The 15,561-nt window shown below is 35.7% G+C and overlaps 3 protein-coding genes and 1 pseudogene across 3 annotated transcripts; 2 read left to right on the forward strand and 2 right to left on the reverse strand.

Annotated features, from left to right (window-relative positions):
* Positions 1-1,002, forward strand: part of LOC137709149 (exopolygalacturonase-like) — a 3,460-nt pseudogene extending 2,458 nt beyond the window's left edge.
* A 396-nt stretch (positions 1,003-1,398) lies between these two features.
* LOC137749170 (uncharacterized) lies at positions 1,399-1,821 on the reverse strand. Its single transcript, XM_068489283.1, has one exon. The coding sequence runs from the start codon at positions 1,819-1,821 to the stop codon at positions 1,399-1,401; it is 423 nt and encodes a 140-aa protein (XP_068345384.1).
* A 1,446-nt stretch (positions 1,822-3,267) lies between these two features.
* On the forward strand, positions 3,268-5,422 carry LOC137749166 (protein GAMETE EXPRESSED 1-like). The gene is made up of 5 exons (XM_068489278.1): positions 3,268-4,331; positions 4,428-4,554; positions 4,646-4,832; positions 4,925-5,072; positions 5,161-5,422. Exons 1-5 carry the CDS (start codon positions 3,268-3,270, stop codon positions 5,420-5,422), a joined length of 1,788 nt encoding a protein of 595 aa, XP_068345379.1.
* Positions 5,423-11,562: 6,140 nt separating this feature from the next.
* On the reverse strand, positions 11,563-12,425 carry LOC137749173 (uncharacterized). Its single transcript, XM_068489287.1, has one exon. It carries the CDS (start codon positions 12,285-12,287, stop codon positions 11,919-11,921), a length of 369 nt encoding a protein of 122 aa, XP_068345388.1. The 5' UTR covers positions 12,288-12,425; the 3' UTR covers positions 11,563-11,918.
* Between the last annotated feature and the right edge of the window lie 3,136 nt (positions 12,426-15,561).

Raw genomic sequence — 15,561 nt, forward strand, 5'->3', positions numbered from 1 at the left:
TTCTACTACTTGATTCTTTTTTTATTCATTCAACCTAAATGCCAAAAATAAACAGATGTGTGTATGAGGAAAACAATACATATATGCGAAAATTACTTTTTTATATTAATTATTTTTTTTATTGTTAGTACCACAATATGCTAATCTTTTTTTGAAAAAAAAAAGTATGCTAATCTATTTGTTTTTCTAATGTAGAATCTGATGTTTGATTTTGTCACCAATTCGATCCATAATCAAGGGTATAAGTTCACTTGATAGCAAATATTTCCACATCATGAATGTGGCAATGTCACACTACAATACTTGACCATCACAGCGCCGGAAGACAGCCACAACACGGATGGAACTCACATCGGGAGTTCATTTGGGATAACCATCAATCACACGACAATTGGAACCGGAGACGATTGTGTTTCTGTTATTGGTGGGAGCAAAAGCATCATCGTGACCTACGTTATTTGTGGACCGGGGCACGGCGTAAGCATCGGAAGCCTAGGAAAGTACCCAAATGAAGAGCCTGTAACTGGAGTCGCAGTGAAGAATTGCACTCTGAAATACACACAGAATGGCGTGAGAATTAAAACATGGCCGGGCTCCCCAACATTTACGACTGCCTCACATATTTACTTTCAGGATATTACCATGGTAAATGTTAGTAACCGTGTCTTCATAAACCAATATTACTGCCAATCCGGGACTTACTGTAAACAAGATGATCCATCCAAAGTCAAGATCAGCGAAATTGGCTTCACCAACATCAAGGGCTCATCTGCAACCCCAGTTGCAGTCAAGCTTTAGTGCAGCAGAAAATTACCGTGCGAGAAGGTGTGGTTAACTGACGTTGATCTCACATACAGTGGAAAAAAAGGCACACTTACCTCTTGATGTGCTTATGTCAAGCCCTCTATTACTCACGTGCCAGATGCTCTTGCTTGTGCTAACTGGTCCTATTCACCGACTCCAAGAACCAGAAGAAATTTCACCAACGTTCTCACTAGATAAATTGCTTGTTGGTTTTGTTGTTATGATATCGTGTAAGACTGTAAGAGGTAGAAAATAGCTATTGTTAGGGTTTAGTTAAAGTCTGTTTTTGGTATTGATTTATGGTTACATTGGTGCGCCCGACCTAATTAGTTTTGGAGGTCTGTGGCGAAATTTGCAAACCCTTTGAACGCACTGTAATTTCTGCTTTAAAATAAATAAAGAAAATCAATTTTTTTTTTCTACATATGTTCTGCTTAATTTTTAGCTTAGACTTAGTAGATTTTGTTCAAAATTAATTAAAACGAAACTAGAAATAAGCAAAAATAATGGGGAAGGACACCAATAACAAAACTAGAAATAAAAGCAAATATAGAAAACTCTCCTTTAATTCCCCCCATTAAATGAGAAATTAATTCAATGAGAAGAGATCTTGAGATTGAGGGACTTCTTATTGATCCATGCCTTCCAGGTCCGACCACTACCTTTGCGAGTAATTGCTGCTGCTGCAGGTGTTTCATCGTTCTCCATCTTCACCGGCTTCTTGTATAGCATAAAGTTACGAACTCCTCCTTGTGCTCCAATTGTCTCCCACGGACTCAGACCATCAGGTCTTGTGTTGGGGCAGTAGAGCAGGAAGTCATTGATATTGGAGCCGAGAACCGGAAGGCGTCCCTCACGCGCATAGGATTTCAAGGTGGTATCGATGACGGCAGCAACAAGCTCCTGCTCGTTGACAAGGAAACGGATCGGGCCCGCACTGCTTACCACAGTGACGCTGATCAAGAGCCGGTTGCCCTTGGCGATGTTCTCATTCTTCCTATTTTTGTCCAGCAACATCTTCGTCGTTGTTTAGTGATCAAAATTAAAGTAATACAAATTTGACAGGCGGCGGCAGTTAATGGTTTAGGGGTCGAGGCCGACGCAGCGGTAGTACCAGCCTTCCTTGCATGAGTCGAAGGCAGCGGCAGAAATCGGGAGGACAGCACTGGGCATGAAATTACAGACGCTTATAATTTCCACCATTCACAAATCACAACTTGATTTGGGTTTTTATAAGCGCCCAAATGGATAAATACACATATTTCCCAACTCCAGCGGAATAAGGAGGACCGAATAACAATACACGCGGCAGACCCTTTGGACAAAAAGTAATATTTCCCAACTCCAACAGGTTGCTTATTTGTATTTTTTATATTTTCTTTTTGATGCCGTTGCTTTTCCTTGGATCGCAAGTCTTTACTTTAAATCGCGATGTTTTCCCGGGAGAATAAAGAGTACCCATCAAAACACTACGCGGCATTCCTCTAGTGGACCCAATACAGAAACTGACCTTTTTTGTCCTATTTCCTGACTCAAACAGTTTGATTATTTTATTTTATTTTGGGTCGTTTCCAAAAAGACAGCATCTCCTCCCTTATAAATATCATACACGTTTCTTTCTCTGAAAGTCACCATTGCATGTAACCCAACAGTCCAAAACGCAAGCAGAGCGACTCCTCTTCGCGTTCTCAAGTAAGTCATCTCTCTCTCTCTCTCTCTCTCAAGTTGTGAACTTTCGTTTTCTGTTTTGCATACACTTCTAAATTTTCATCATCCGATTGCATAGATTTCAAAGTTTTGTGTGATTTTTCCCAGAAATTTGATTGTTTTGATTTCACCCTTTGAGGGTTTGGCCTGTCTCCTTTTATGCCATTAAATAATTTATTCTACAAGAGTAGTAAAAGAAGGTGAAAAGTATTAGTCTTTGTTTTGTTTTGTTTTTTTTTATTCTTTGATTATGTTTCTGCTTAGGAGGACTAAATCATATTAGTTGAATGTCAATTTTCAATTTAAAGAAAAAATTTGAACTGATGAAGAGGCCTAGTTCAAAACGACATAATTAAGCACATATTGCCGGGCTATCAAATTCGAAGGAAATGATTATTTTTCATTTAGTAGGCTATGTGGTGCTTATTAGTTCTGCTGGAGTGAATATGTGAACAGAATTCTGAACGCAAAAATTATGGTAATCAAATTTACGATCACCTTCTTTTCTCTGCATTGGCTTTTCCTTTTCCTGTTATCTTTCTCTTTCAATGCATTCTAAATACGGATTTCATTGATTTTTATTACATTTTTTCCAACTCTGCCAATTTTTGTTGAAATCCGCTAACCTTTCTACTTCTGGCAGCATATAGTTTATGGTTCTTTCCGGTACTTATTAGGGTTTTGTAATGCAGGTTACCGGATATTTGAACTACATACAAATTTGAAGAATATCTTTTGCTAGGAAAAGAGGCTCAGATGGGACAATGTAAGTCTCTTCTTTTCCTCTTGATCTTCCTAACTCTCTCAAGGTATGGTATGTCATGGTTTTGGTCCTCTTCTTCTGGCAACACTGGCAATAATCCACCGCAAAATCTGCAAATATCTAGTGATATCGTTGCCGAGTTCTCCATGGATTCTCTCAATGATGAAAAAGGCACTGAACGTGTCAACAATGCTAGAAGAAAACTGGTGGGCGTTAATTCTTGTTGGCATGATGCTTATAGAGGAATATTTGGAGCATGCTCAGAGATGGCCGCGGATGACAATGATAAGAGGAAGAGATTTGCTTGGGATCTTAGCAATTGCTTTCAAAAGGATTCTGGAAGAAGCCCTTTTCCCATGTGTCGCGTAGGCTCTCCTATGAAATCTTGCCTTGAAAAACTGGACAATGATGCTATTCACACATACCGCGGATTCTATTTAGAAACCAATTCCATTTGCCATCAGTTGCAGTCTGGTATTTTCAGGCATCAGACGGAGAAATTGGTGAATGATTTGAAAAAATCATCTGATTATGCAGAGCAAAAATTAGTGAACATAGCCGAAAAGGCAGATTTGTTGTTAGAGGGCTCGAAAGATATACAAGATTCTTTGACTTCAATCGATGAACAAACACAACAAGTGGCTCAGACTTCCAAGAATGTGAGTGATCACATTGGTGAGATAGTGAAGCAGTCAGAGGCGGTGTTTGAGCAGTCCAAGAAAATTGAAGCCTCCCAATTGGAATTGCAGATGGGGCAGCACAAAATGAAGGAAAACTTGGAAGCAGGGATGGTAATGGTTCATGAATCTTATCACATTTTAGGTAAAGGAATACTCAGCTTGCAGGATGAGACTAATGAAATAGAGAAGAAGATAGGTGTAGTTGGAGAAGCCATGTCTTCAAAGATGAGCAAGTTGCAAAGCAAGGCGGACGATATTGGGAATGTAGCTGATATTTCCTTGGAAAGGCAAAAGGAACTTCTACATGGCCAATCTGAAGCGCTTAACGGGCTTCAGTCACTGACTAAATTCCAATCCCAAGCTCTAAAAGAGAGCAAGTAAGGCATAATGCACTAGCCATGTTGGTGAACAGATTTTAGACATTATCAAGCTGTATGTTTTAATGTGGTTAATAACATATTTTAAATTTGCAGGGGAATATTGCAGCAGTTTGCTACATTAGGCCGTGAAAAACAGGAAGAGCTTCTTCGAAGCCAAGAGAAGATTCAACGAGCTCATGACCATCTAGTCGAAAATTCAAAGACCATATTGGAAGCTCAGGTTACTATTTCTTTTTGTTGCATTCTAATTAGTCCAGTCTTTGTCATAATTTTATGATTAACGTAACAATATTTTATGTTTATGTATACAGGAAACTTTTGAACAGAAGCAGGCATCCATGTTTGTTGCTTTGGATAGGCTATTCGCCTTGCACGACGCACTGCTGGTGGAATCGCGGTCAATGAAAGCAGTATTTTTCTATTTCATATCAATGCTTGCCATTTATATGTTAACCAGCACAAAGCAAACTTACCCAGTGAGACACTGGCTTTATTTGTGTAAGTATATCATTCATTAATCGTATGTATTTTTAACGAAAATATATTTCGTGATTTTGAACTAACTTGTATGTGAACATTTTTTGTTGCAGTTCTATGCCTTGCATTCCTGCTCGAATTTGCAGTCCTTCGATTTGCATCAAATGGAATAGAGCAACGGATTCGGTGGGATAGTGGAGTTAGGAACGTTTATGTGCTGTATGCTGCCCTTCACTTATTATATGCTTGTTGGAAATACAAGTACGTGAAAAGAACTCATCAAACCTAAAATTATCCAGTTGATTTTTTATGATTTGGATTTAACATGTCTCTGTGTTGAAAATTTCAGGGACTATGAAAGGCTAAACTACGATATGCTACAAAACCTAACAGAGGAGGTTATAAGCTTGCGAAAAAATGCAGATCAGTTTTCCTGGGAATCAGATGATGAATCTGACTGGTCTGCATTCGTTGACAAAGACATATCCGACGGCATTGAACACCTGACGGATTCAAACCATTTCAAAGAAGAAGTTGAAGATAATTTACATGCAGTCTCTTCATATACTGGAAGATATAATCTACGCAGTCGCATTCGCAATCGTATCTGATCTGATGTTAAAATTTGTTTACCATTTTCTTGCTAAGAGGTTGAGAACAACATTATAATGATTTGCCAATTTGGATCATGCAGGACTCACTACTGATTGTCCTAATATTTTTGTAATTGTATATGTAAATCATCATTCATTATCATCAACAATATCTAATATTTTTTTTTACAAGATATTAAAATGGATACTAGAATTATATGATTGAAAATCAGTTGAGAAAATTATCAAGGATCTTACAATCTTGGAAATACAAATAAATCGTGCAGGACGTGAGTAGCTAGTCGATTGATACACTATAATTGGGTGGATTGGCAACTTTTACGTGCCATAACTGTCTCGCAAAATTTGTCCCACATTGAAGAACTTCTAATGAGTCAAAATGGAAAAACATAACTCATAATATTATTTTTCCTTTTTGCTTTTATGTACGTAAGTTTGATATGTAAGATTCACTGTCATCAAATACATGCACATCTGCTTGTACCATACAAATCCAAATCTAGTGATTAACAGAAGAATCCTTCACCACTTTTGGTAATTAAAATATTGGCTTTGGAATTTGGTTTGGCTAAAGCCTTGAAATCGAATATAGCACAGATACTGATACTGACATACCATAATCATGATTAAAGCACAGCCAAAACCAACTAATCAGAGTGTCGGCAGGTGCATTTACAATTCAGAATCCTTAAGTGGACAAAAATGTCACCAACAAAGGCAGCAACATCATAATCTTTGATGCCACCAGCCACCGTCGAAAGTAAAATTTTGATTAAAAAAACAAGCAAAAATAAACAAGCTTATTTAATTGTATTTTTCATCAGGTACATGTAGCTTAATTGGTCATTGTCGAGACTCAATTATTTCCATCATTCCATGATAATCTACTTTATTCCCCATGTCATTTTCAGTCTGTATAAAAAGTGTGAACAATTGGTGAGATAATTGGAGCTCATAGCACTTCGAAATCGTATTCATTAAGCAAAAGATAAGATAAAATTAAAGTACTTTCGTTGCATGTTGTTTTCTAGTTAGTGATTATTAACGATGGTATATTTTTCTATGACAGTTACTTTTTGAGCATTGTATTGGTTCCTCTCGATATGCTTTCTGATTTTTCAACAAGTTGATTGACAAAAAAAATGCTATGTTTATGATTCTCTCTTGATGGATTCAATATGTGGTAGTTAAAATTTTGGAATTTTTTTTTATATTTATATATCAATACTATTTTAATTTTACTTTAACATGTCACAAATTATCTCACCATAATGAAGTATCACTCTAACCACCTAATAATAGATTCTCATGTGTTCTCGATTTTATACAAATATGTGCTTACGTTTGGTTGTAGGCACATTTTCTCCACCCTGGCCAATAGAGATATTTGTTTAATTTCTAAAATGTTTCTAGTCACCTAGCTCCACCTACCAAGCATATAGTGAAACCAGATTTTAACCATTAACACTATTGAAAGAGTAGCATACATGAAAAAGATCAACAATTCTTATACACAACTACTGAATGTATTTTTCATATAAAAAAGTGAAGTTTTACTCGTTTCCAGAAACGTGCAAACATTTTCTTTTCCATGCTTCAGCCAATATTTTTGTTGACAATAATGTATAGGTAACCTATCGAATTAAGAAACATATTACTTTTTAATGCACACGTCCATCTAAATGGTGCACATCCTTTTGCCCCTTATTCTCTTAATAAAAGAAGTTACCACAAAATTCGCAGTGACAACTACTATTCTTGGATACAATTCTCAGTGTGTACTTCATCAAGAGGAGTAATTAAATTTGGCCACTCATTTCCTATTTTTGTATGAAATATAATATACATGTCGGATATACGACAAGAAATTTCACCAAACTCATCACAGATGTTTCATAAAATTAGACTTTTTGTGTGGCTATGAATGAATAGATTGATCATCAAATAACGAAAAAGAAAATCTTAAATCAAATGATTTGTTAGGATTGCATTGTGACCACAACTGCACTAGCTAGTATAACATGAATTCCCACAATTCCACAATACAAGTTACGTACAAAGGTTGGGGTAGTTGACTCTATCCTTGTTTCCCACTAATTATGGTCAAAAACCAAGCCACATTCTTACTCTCTTCCCCTCTTATTTGGGATTTTGAACACAATTTGACATTGTTCCCTCATCATTACTCAATCGTCAAAACAAGGAAAAACAAGGTTATGGGAAAGGCATAAATATTTGTCAAAGTAACACATGATGTGGTAGGTTTCCATCAAGGGTCCGTATTGGGGGACTTCTTGTAGGGGTCGGTATAGTGGGGCTTCTTGTATGTAAGACTGGAATTTATTCCCATATCTTGGACCAGAAATTGATGGGTTGGGCAAAGGATCATGCTTTTTCTTGGTTCAAATATAAAGAATTCTCATTTTTTATGTTCTTCTTTTACTAAAGAAATATTGGTAGTCATCTTATATCACTCATTCTTTCAATTAGTTTTTCATTAAGGTGAATTTTTTTATATGTAGATGAAAGAGTAAATTGTAGCTATGGTCCCTTACCTTAACTCAATTGGAGCAATGGTCCCTTAATTAAAAATCCAGTACCATTGGTCTTTCAACTCATCAAAGCATGCAGTTATGGTCTCTCAACTAAAAATCCATTACCATTGGTCCCTCAACTTTAATTCAACCGGAGAAATAGTCCATTAACTTTAACCCAATTGTAGCAAGGGTCCTTCCAACATAACTCGTTTTGACAAAAATTTTGACGTAGTTGACGAAAATGACCATAATTACACACTTTGATGAGTTGAGGGATCCTTATTATATAAATGGTTATTCCAACATAACTTATTTTGACAAAATTTTGACGAAATTGATGAAAATGACTATAGCTACACATTTTGATAAGTTGAGCGACCATTACTCCAATTTAATTAAAGTTGAAGGACCATTACTACAATTTACTCGTAGATAAAAGTTCTCTGCATGTCCTAATACAATATATACGCATAGAGAGTTTTCAAACCCATGCCACCTTACTTTTTTCAAACCCATTACTCCAATTTAATTAAAGTTGAAGGACCACTACTTTTTTTTTTCTTTCAATTTTCTGATACCAATTGCAACTATTATGAGGACCTTATGAGGACCAACTCCATCTCGGCACAAGATTTTATTGATCAAAATCTACCGGTTCAAATTCTTTCGCAACTTAAAACACTTTATTCATACCCCTCTTAATTTAGCCCGTTCTTCTTTTGCCCTCACAAATCTCACCTATTGCTTCTTTTTCAATATCCTTCCTCATCTTAGCGAGAGATTTTTCAATGTAACCGGTAGACGGAGTGGTACATCATGTGTCATTGTACAAATAGTGGAATATGTGTGCTAAGAAGTTAATAACTTAAAAAATAAAATTTCTCACTACTTCTATTAAAACACGTAGTGTACCATTTGTGTTCATGTAACAATTAAAAATTTCTCCATCATAGGAAATTAAAAACAAAAGTTTTCTCTCTTCCCGAGCCATCCGTCTCTCCTTTGAAAGCAAAAAAGGCTAGCCTGCTACCTCTATAGCCACTGGCCTTTAGCTATGGCTAAATCCTCCTAACCCTTCCCTCCTCCCTTTCTTCCCCCTCTCCCCTATCCAAACCTTCTTCCCTCCCTTCCCATCCGCTCTCTGATCCCACACCACCCACTCTTTCTCGGCCTTCACGTACTTTTCTCCCCCTCCTGTGTTTCTCTCCCACCATTTTGTGAGCAGGTTTTCCATAGATTTCAGTCTCATACCCGACCATGCCCTCTTACGGTTTCTTCTTTGAGTTGGTACTTGCTTTCATGGTGTGGGATTTGTGTTTGCAGGTAGGTTCGGATCCACCGTCGTCAGCTCATTTTTTTTATGGTAGTGACACTTTCCTCGACTGATTTTGTGCCTGCAGCGACTAGTGCACAGATCCGGAAGCTCTTCTCTGTTGTGCTTTTCATTTTACTGGCCCCACCACAATGTGCGTTTCGAATCTCGCAACTTCGGCGCTTGGTGCCATCGGATTTGGCGACGCCGTTGTCTTATTCGACTAGATCTTGGGTGCTTAACGGATGGAAACCGGAATCTCATTAGAGCGGTGAAGTTGCAGGTGGCTTTGGCATGAGTGTCCTTGTTCTCCATTGAGGTGAGTTGAGCAATGGTTCCCTTCCCAGAGTAGTGTGGTTGTGTTTTTACCTCACCTTGTGAGTGTTGTGGTCGCGTTGTTATGATAGCTAGATTGGTGTTCGGCTTTGAGTGATGAGTTATATGGTCTCATTTATCAACGATGATTTGATGTACGTTGTTATGATAGCTAGATTGGTGTTCGGCTTTGAGTAATGAGTTATATGGTCTCATTTATCAACGATGATTTGATCTGATTTCGCTCAACTGCGATGGCTTTATGTCACCTCGTTATTGGGCGATAATGTGACTGCCAATATAACTTTGTTGCATCTATTGTTTATTGTGACAGATCAACACTAGTGGCGATTGTGTGTTTGTACTTGTGGTAGTCTTTTAGGATTTACTCTTTTTTGTTTAATTGTGCAAATTCATTCTAGATCAATTTATTAGTCACTGGAGCAATGTACACAATGACACCCTTATATTTGTTTGGGATGATTAATTAATGGAATACCATTCCATCATTTCTTGTTAAAATAATTTCGTTACTCATATTGTTTTAAAAGGTTATGCAAAAATAACAATTTTCTTTGTATGATTCGCAAGTATTTCATCAATCCTTTATTGATTGCTTTTTTCTTTTTCTTTTTTCCCCTTCTTGTGAAATTTTGTCCTAATAAATTGCAGAACACAAATGAATTTATAGGCTGCCTATTTGATTTGATTTTGTTTTATTTGATTATGATCATCTGGGTTCTTGCAGTAGAAGCATCTGTATTTGAAACATGGCTTCTCCAATCCTTATGAATAAATGAAGTTGGGAAGGAAGTTCAAGGGTTGCTGATTAAACGAAGAGCATAAGATGTTTTAGTTGGAAATAGGTTTATAGATGTTTTTGTTAAGGATATGTTTTTATGCCAAATCTGGAGAAATGAACGAAGCTGTCAAGGAATTTTAATGTGTTTTTATTTTCTTCATATTGGTTAAAGAAACAAACATGACAGAAATCGGGAAAGTAAAAGAAAAATGGGTTCTTCAAACAAAACGGGTCAAAATTAAAAAAAGAGTGTAAATATAGGTTGTAAAAGAATTTGAGCCGCTAGATCTCATTGAATAATTCTTATGGTTAGTATATAGTTGGTCTTCATAGGTCCTCAAAATGGGGACCTTAGGTGAGCATTACTCCATAAAATATGTTGATGAATTATTAATTGGACCTCAAAAATTTAAGTCGTTAGGAAAATAGACAATATATGTTACAAAGTTTTTTTGTGTTAAATATGTCATTCCTTGGCAAGTGGTGGATTGTTTTGATGGTTAGGATTTTTTTTTTCTTTCTACCCACTGGGTTCAGGTTCAAATCCTCATGTCCCCTTATTGTAGATTAGTATAAAATATCGCTTGTTTTACAAAAAGAAAAAAAATTGTCATTTTAAATCAATTAGTGTAAAGTAGTACTCGTCAGAAAACAAATCCATTAAAGAATAAAAAAATATTAAAAACTTATCGACGATTGAAACCGTTTGTATTTTATATTCGCAAAAAAATGACTTTACCTTATATCTTTATATATCAACTTTCTCCCTTAAGTATGTGGAAGGCCCATGTGAATATAAATATATAAGCACCATCATTTGAAATTAATAAAGAAGTAAGAGGGGATTGAAGGTAATTTGATTCCGTTTTTCACCTTTACAACCAAAGTTTAATTTGATACCATGTTTTCTACCGAAAAAAAATTTTTGATACCATGTTAACCAATAACTCAACTCATAAAAAATTTGAACTATATGAGCCAAGAAATGGTTAAAAGCTAATAAATTCCCTCCTCCACACTCAGCAATCAACCAGTACGAACGTACAGAAAACAAAGTGCATGCCTTTAATTATCTCTTAATCTCTTTAATGGTTTAGTAAACAAAATATTTCAACAATATTTTGTTATGCATATATATTAAAACTTATTAAGGTAAAGTAATAATGTCAACACAATCGTGGCATTTGAAAAGGTTCAAGCCAAAATCACCAATAATATAATTACTTTTGCTCCTTGACATACATGACTAAATAGAGTACTGAGGGAGAATCAAATTAAGCAGCCACACCATGCCATATTATTCATAAAACAAATTAAAGCTGAATTATACTTTATTTATATATTTATGTATGTATATATGTAGATGTAGTACTTCACCAACATATCTTTGATAAAACTACGGGAAACACTTCTACATGGATGGTCATCTAAAAGTAACCATGATCGATCGATCGTTTGCCAATCCATGCAAGTAGTACTGCTGCAAAAAAAACAGGATGATCTACAACCATTGTCACATTCATTTTTTCACATCAAGATGGCATAGCGCATGCTGTCACTTACCATTAGTTGATTCATCTCCGTTATCTGGGAAAACTCACCAGATGCCCACACCCCATCAGCACCATGAACATGATGAGGTTGAGAAAAGCAAGAAATTGCAGAAAATGGCACGAGTACAACGCTATACAACACTGAACTAAACCCCTTAATCCAACGTATACGCAAGGATGATCTTCGATCCACGTGACGATGATCATGGTGAGCTGGAAAAATTGGCAATCCTGCTGGTGCTGGGTTCCCTGCTCCAACATTTACCATGCTCTCATCTGCTACTCTAGGGCTTTTCCTTATGTTGTGGATATTTTGCCTCATTGTTGTTAGCATACTCCTCATCTCTCGAATCACCAATCGGATGCCGAATTGCTTGATGGAATAAGAAACTAATGAACAGATTTTGGTGAGTTTGGTGAATTGAAGGGAAAGGGTTTTGGGGAGGCCAAACTTTCTATGTGGCTTTTGATAATGGCATGGTGGTGGAGTTGCTAGTGCTAGTGTTTATCACAAAGGGTTTATGTCTGAGTGTGCCTTTTTATAAGGAACTTCACATTCACACATATTTATTTACCTATTTTTGTGGGGTTATGTAATATCAAGGCCAACATTTCCACAAAGCTGCCTAATTATATAACATTATTACAAATTAAAGCCCCTCCTGTTGTGCTGATTTTGTACACATATTTTTAGCATATACAAAAGGAGAGAATTTTTTATTTTTGACACTCCCTTTACAGTTCATTTGGTACAAAACTGAGGGCTGAGGAGGTCCCACATGTGTGCATATGAAGCTTGAGAGTTGAGACACAAAAAGGAGTTACAGATCGTATCAAAAATCAGATCATGGTGCGGTACCAATCATTTTATGATGAGAGAATTTCAACCATTTGATAACTACTGAACTTCAAATATATATTCTCTCTTGGATACATATATAACACCCATGTATCACGACGGATGATGCATAACTAAGGAAGTCTACTAGCTATCAATCGGGTCCCAGGTTTGGACTATGTAGGAGAGAATCAAATACTATAATTTTTTGTGTGACAAGTCTAATATCATGGCTATCACAATAACAATATAACTCAGTCTTTTAGAGCATTTTTGTAGGAGTTAGCAAAATTTTTCTTTAAAAGTATCATTTACTAACCCATATATTGGACATTTTTATGCTAGTTTAAAAATTTGTCACACCAACCTACTCTTTAACTAACTTTTCAAATTTTAACTTTCACTATAAAATATTAATATCTTAACTTTAACTTATTTTGTGGAGCTCAAATTTCATTTTCAAACTTTTTACCAAACAATACTTTTGAATAATATATTGCAAGACCCAATTTGTTAACTTGAAGAAGTACAAGGTCAGTAGCTAATTCTTCAATTTGCTAATTGGGTTCTAACTCCGCTGCTAATGTGTTTTCCCTATTTGGCATAGCAAATTTAACTTTGATAGTCAATTCCTACCTGTTGGAGATAGTTTACAGGTGTACTCAACATGCTTAGTAACCTAGCTATAAATTGGTATTGTTGCTAAATAATTACTTACAAGAGAAATGCTAGCAACCTTTTTATTTGGATCTTTACTTTCTTTTTTTTTTTTTGCTTATATTCTTGTCATGTATTGTTGCTCACCAAATAAATTATCCAAGACATGGGAAATTGTTCAAAACTTAAACAACAAAAAACTTATAGAATTCAACCATTAAGGGGAATTCGGCAAACATGAAGGAGGGCTAGGTGGACGCTTAAGCAAGTCTAGGCGCCCTTTCTTAATTTTCAAATGCTTAGGGACTAATTGGGGCGGTGGCCAGTCACATAGTGCCTAGGCGGCACTAGGCGAGGAATTTTCGAATAGCGGCTTCAAGTACAATGCTCGAGTCAGTGGATCTAGCTTGATGATTCTTCATCTGGTTTTACTTGTCATTAGCTCTCATCGCTCCACCATCTAATCGGACTACCGAAGGGGACGAGCAGAGAGATTAAGGGAGAAACACAAGTACAATATTTAAAGGTTTGTGGACTCACTATTTTCTCGCTCTTCCGTGCTAAATCTAACGAGCGATTGTTCACTAAACTAAAATAGCGAGCCCTTTAGTGAGGTTATTGAAATTGTATTTTTATGCGTTTTTCCAATAAAATAGTGAAACAACCTCTGTTAATTAGTGATACTCTAATGCATAGTTTATATCGTTGTGATGTTGGACATGGCTGCCATTTACTTGTCTTTTAGCTAGCTACTGCCCACAGTTTATTTTTGTTTTATGTTATTTTTATACATCCCAAAGTTATCAGTGCTTTACGTTCATGAAAGAAACGAAACCATGCTGGTTTGTTCACATATTCTCTTTTTTATCTTTTTAGCGCTTCTTTCTGGAAAAGAGACATAATCAACAAGTTAGTGCTTGACTGGAAAAGTGATTAATTAGGTCCATAGTGATAGAAGTTCATGAACCGGCATACTTCAATTAGAATTCGTTTCTTTGACAAATCCTATAGTTGCCAACTAATTACAATTATTAAAAAGTAAAAAAACCTTGTTAGAAAAATTATCAGTCCACTTGATATTGACTTAAACAGAAAGGGAAACGACTTGAGGTCCTTTTTCAATTAATTTCTAATTGTCTATGTTTTGGTTACATGAATTTCCAATCGTGTGTGTATTATATATATATAGACACACACACACACATCCCAAAGTTATCAGGGCTTTACGTTCATGAAAGAAACAAAACCATGATGCTTTGTTCCATATTCTCTTTTTTTATCTTTTTAGCTAGTCGCTTCTGGAAAAGAAACTTAATCAACAAGTTAGTGCTTGACTGGAAAAGTGATTAATTAGGTCCGTAGTGATAGAAGTTCATGAACCTGCATACTTCAATTAGTTTCATTTCTTTGACAAATCCTATAGTTACAAACTAATAACAATTATTAAAAAGTAAAAAAACCTTGTTAGAAAAATTATCAGTCCTTGATATTGACTTAACCAGAAAGGGAAACGACTTTAGGTCCTTTTTCAATTAATTTCTAATTGTCTATGTTTTGGTTACATGAATTTCCAATTGTGTGTGTGTATTATATATATATATATATATATATATATATATATATATATATATATATATATATATATATATATCTTCTTCTGTATATTATTTAACTTTTTAGGAACACACTCGAATCTCTAGTGCGGAATCATATATTGATCTCCAATTATGTTAAAGTTATAATTAAAAATGCCAGCTCCTAATGGAACTGATCAGGGACTAATTCGAAGGGTCAAAAGTTCGATTAATGTCAGTGTTCATCCAGTTCATGTAAATTGCCATTAGATAAATATATGGTCCGCCGCCTGCCCACTAATTCTTTCATGGTCTGGAAATAGATAGCTATCTCTCACTAAAACTCTTTTCAAAGTTTTGGTAAACGCGCTAAGTAGGTCTAGATGAAGTCTATACGTACTCATAGTTCCACTTTGGTGGTCAAACTTAGGAAACAAATCTTTCGATCATGGATAATAAAAAAGTTTGTTTTTATTCAACAAAAAAAAAATTTGTTATTTTGTTCACTATTTAGGTCGCCAGTATATGCACATTCAGCAACTATGTCT

Source organism: Pyrus communis, chromosome 11 (genome assembly GCF_963583255.1).
Source record: "Pyrus communis chromosome 11, drPyrComm1.1, whole genome shotgun sequence".
NCBI lineage: Eukaryota > Viridiplantae > Streptophyta > Magnoliopsida > Rosales > Rosaceae > Pyrus > Pyrus communis.

Bases quoted from the DNA above. Each gene is read 5' to 3' on its own strand.
- LOC137749173 (XM_068489287.1), bottom strand. From the start codon at position 12,287: ATGAGGAGTATGCTAACAACAATGAGGCAAAATATCCACAACATAAGG.
- LOC137749166 (XM_068489278.1), top strand. From the start codon at position 3,268: ATGGGACAATGTAAGTCTCTTCTTTTCCTCTTGATCTTCCTAACTCTC. The intron at 4,555-4,645 runs GTTACTATTTCT...TTATGTATACAG, and splicing joins AGACCATATTGGAAGCTCAG to GAAACTTTTGAACAGAAGCA. The intron at 5,073-5,160 runs GTACGTGAAAAG...TGAAAATTTCAG, and splicing joins TATGCTTGTTGGAAATACAA to GGACTATGAAAGGCTAAACT.
- LOC137749170 (XM_068489283.1), bottom strand. From the start codon at position 1,821: ATGTTGCTGGACAAAAATAGGAAGAATGAGAACATCGCCAAGGGCAAC.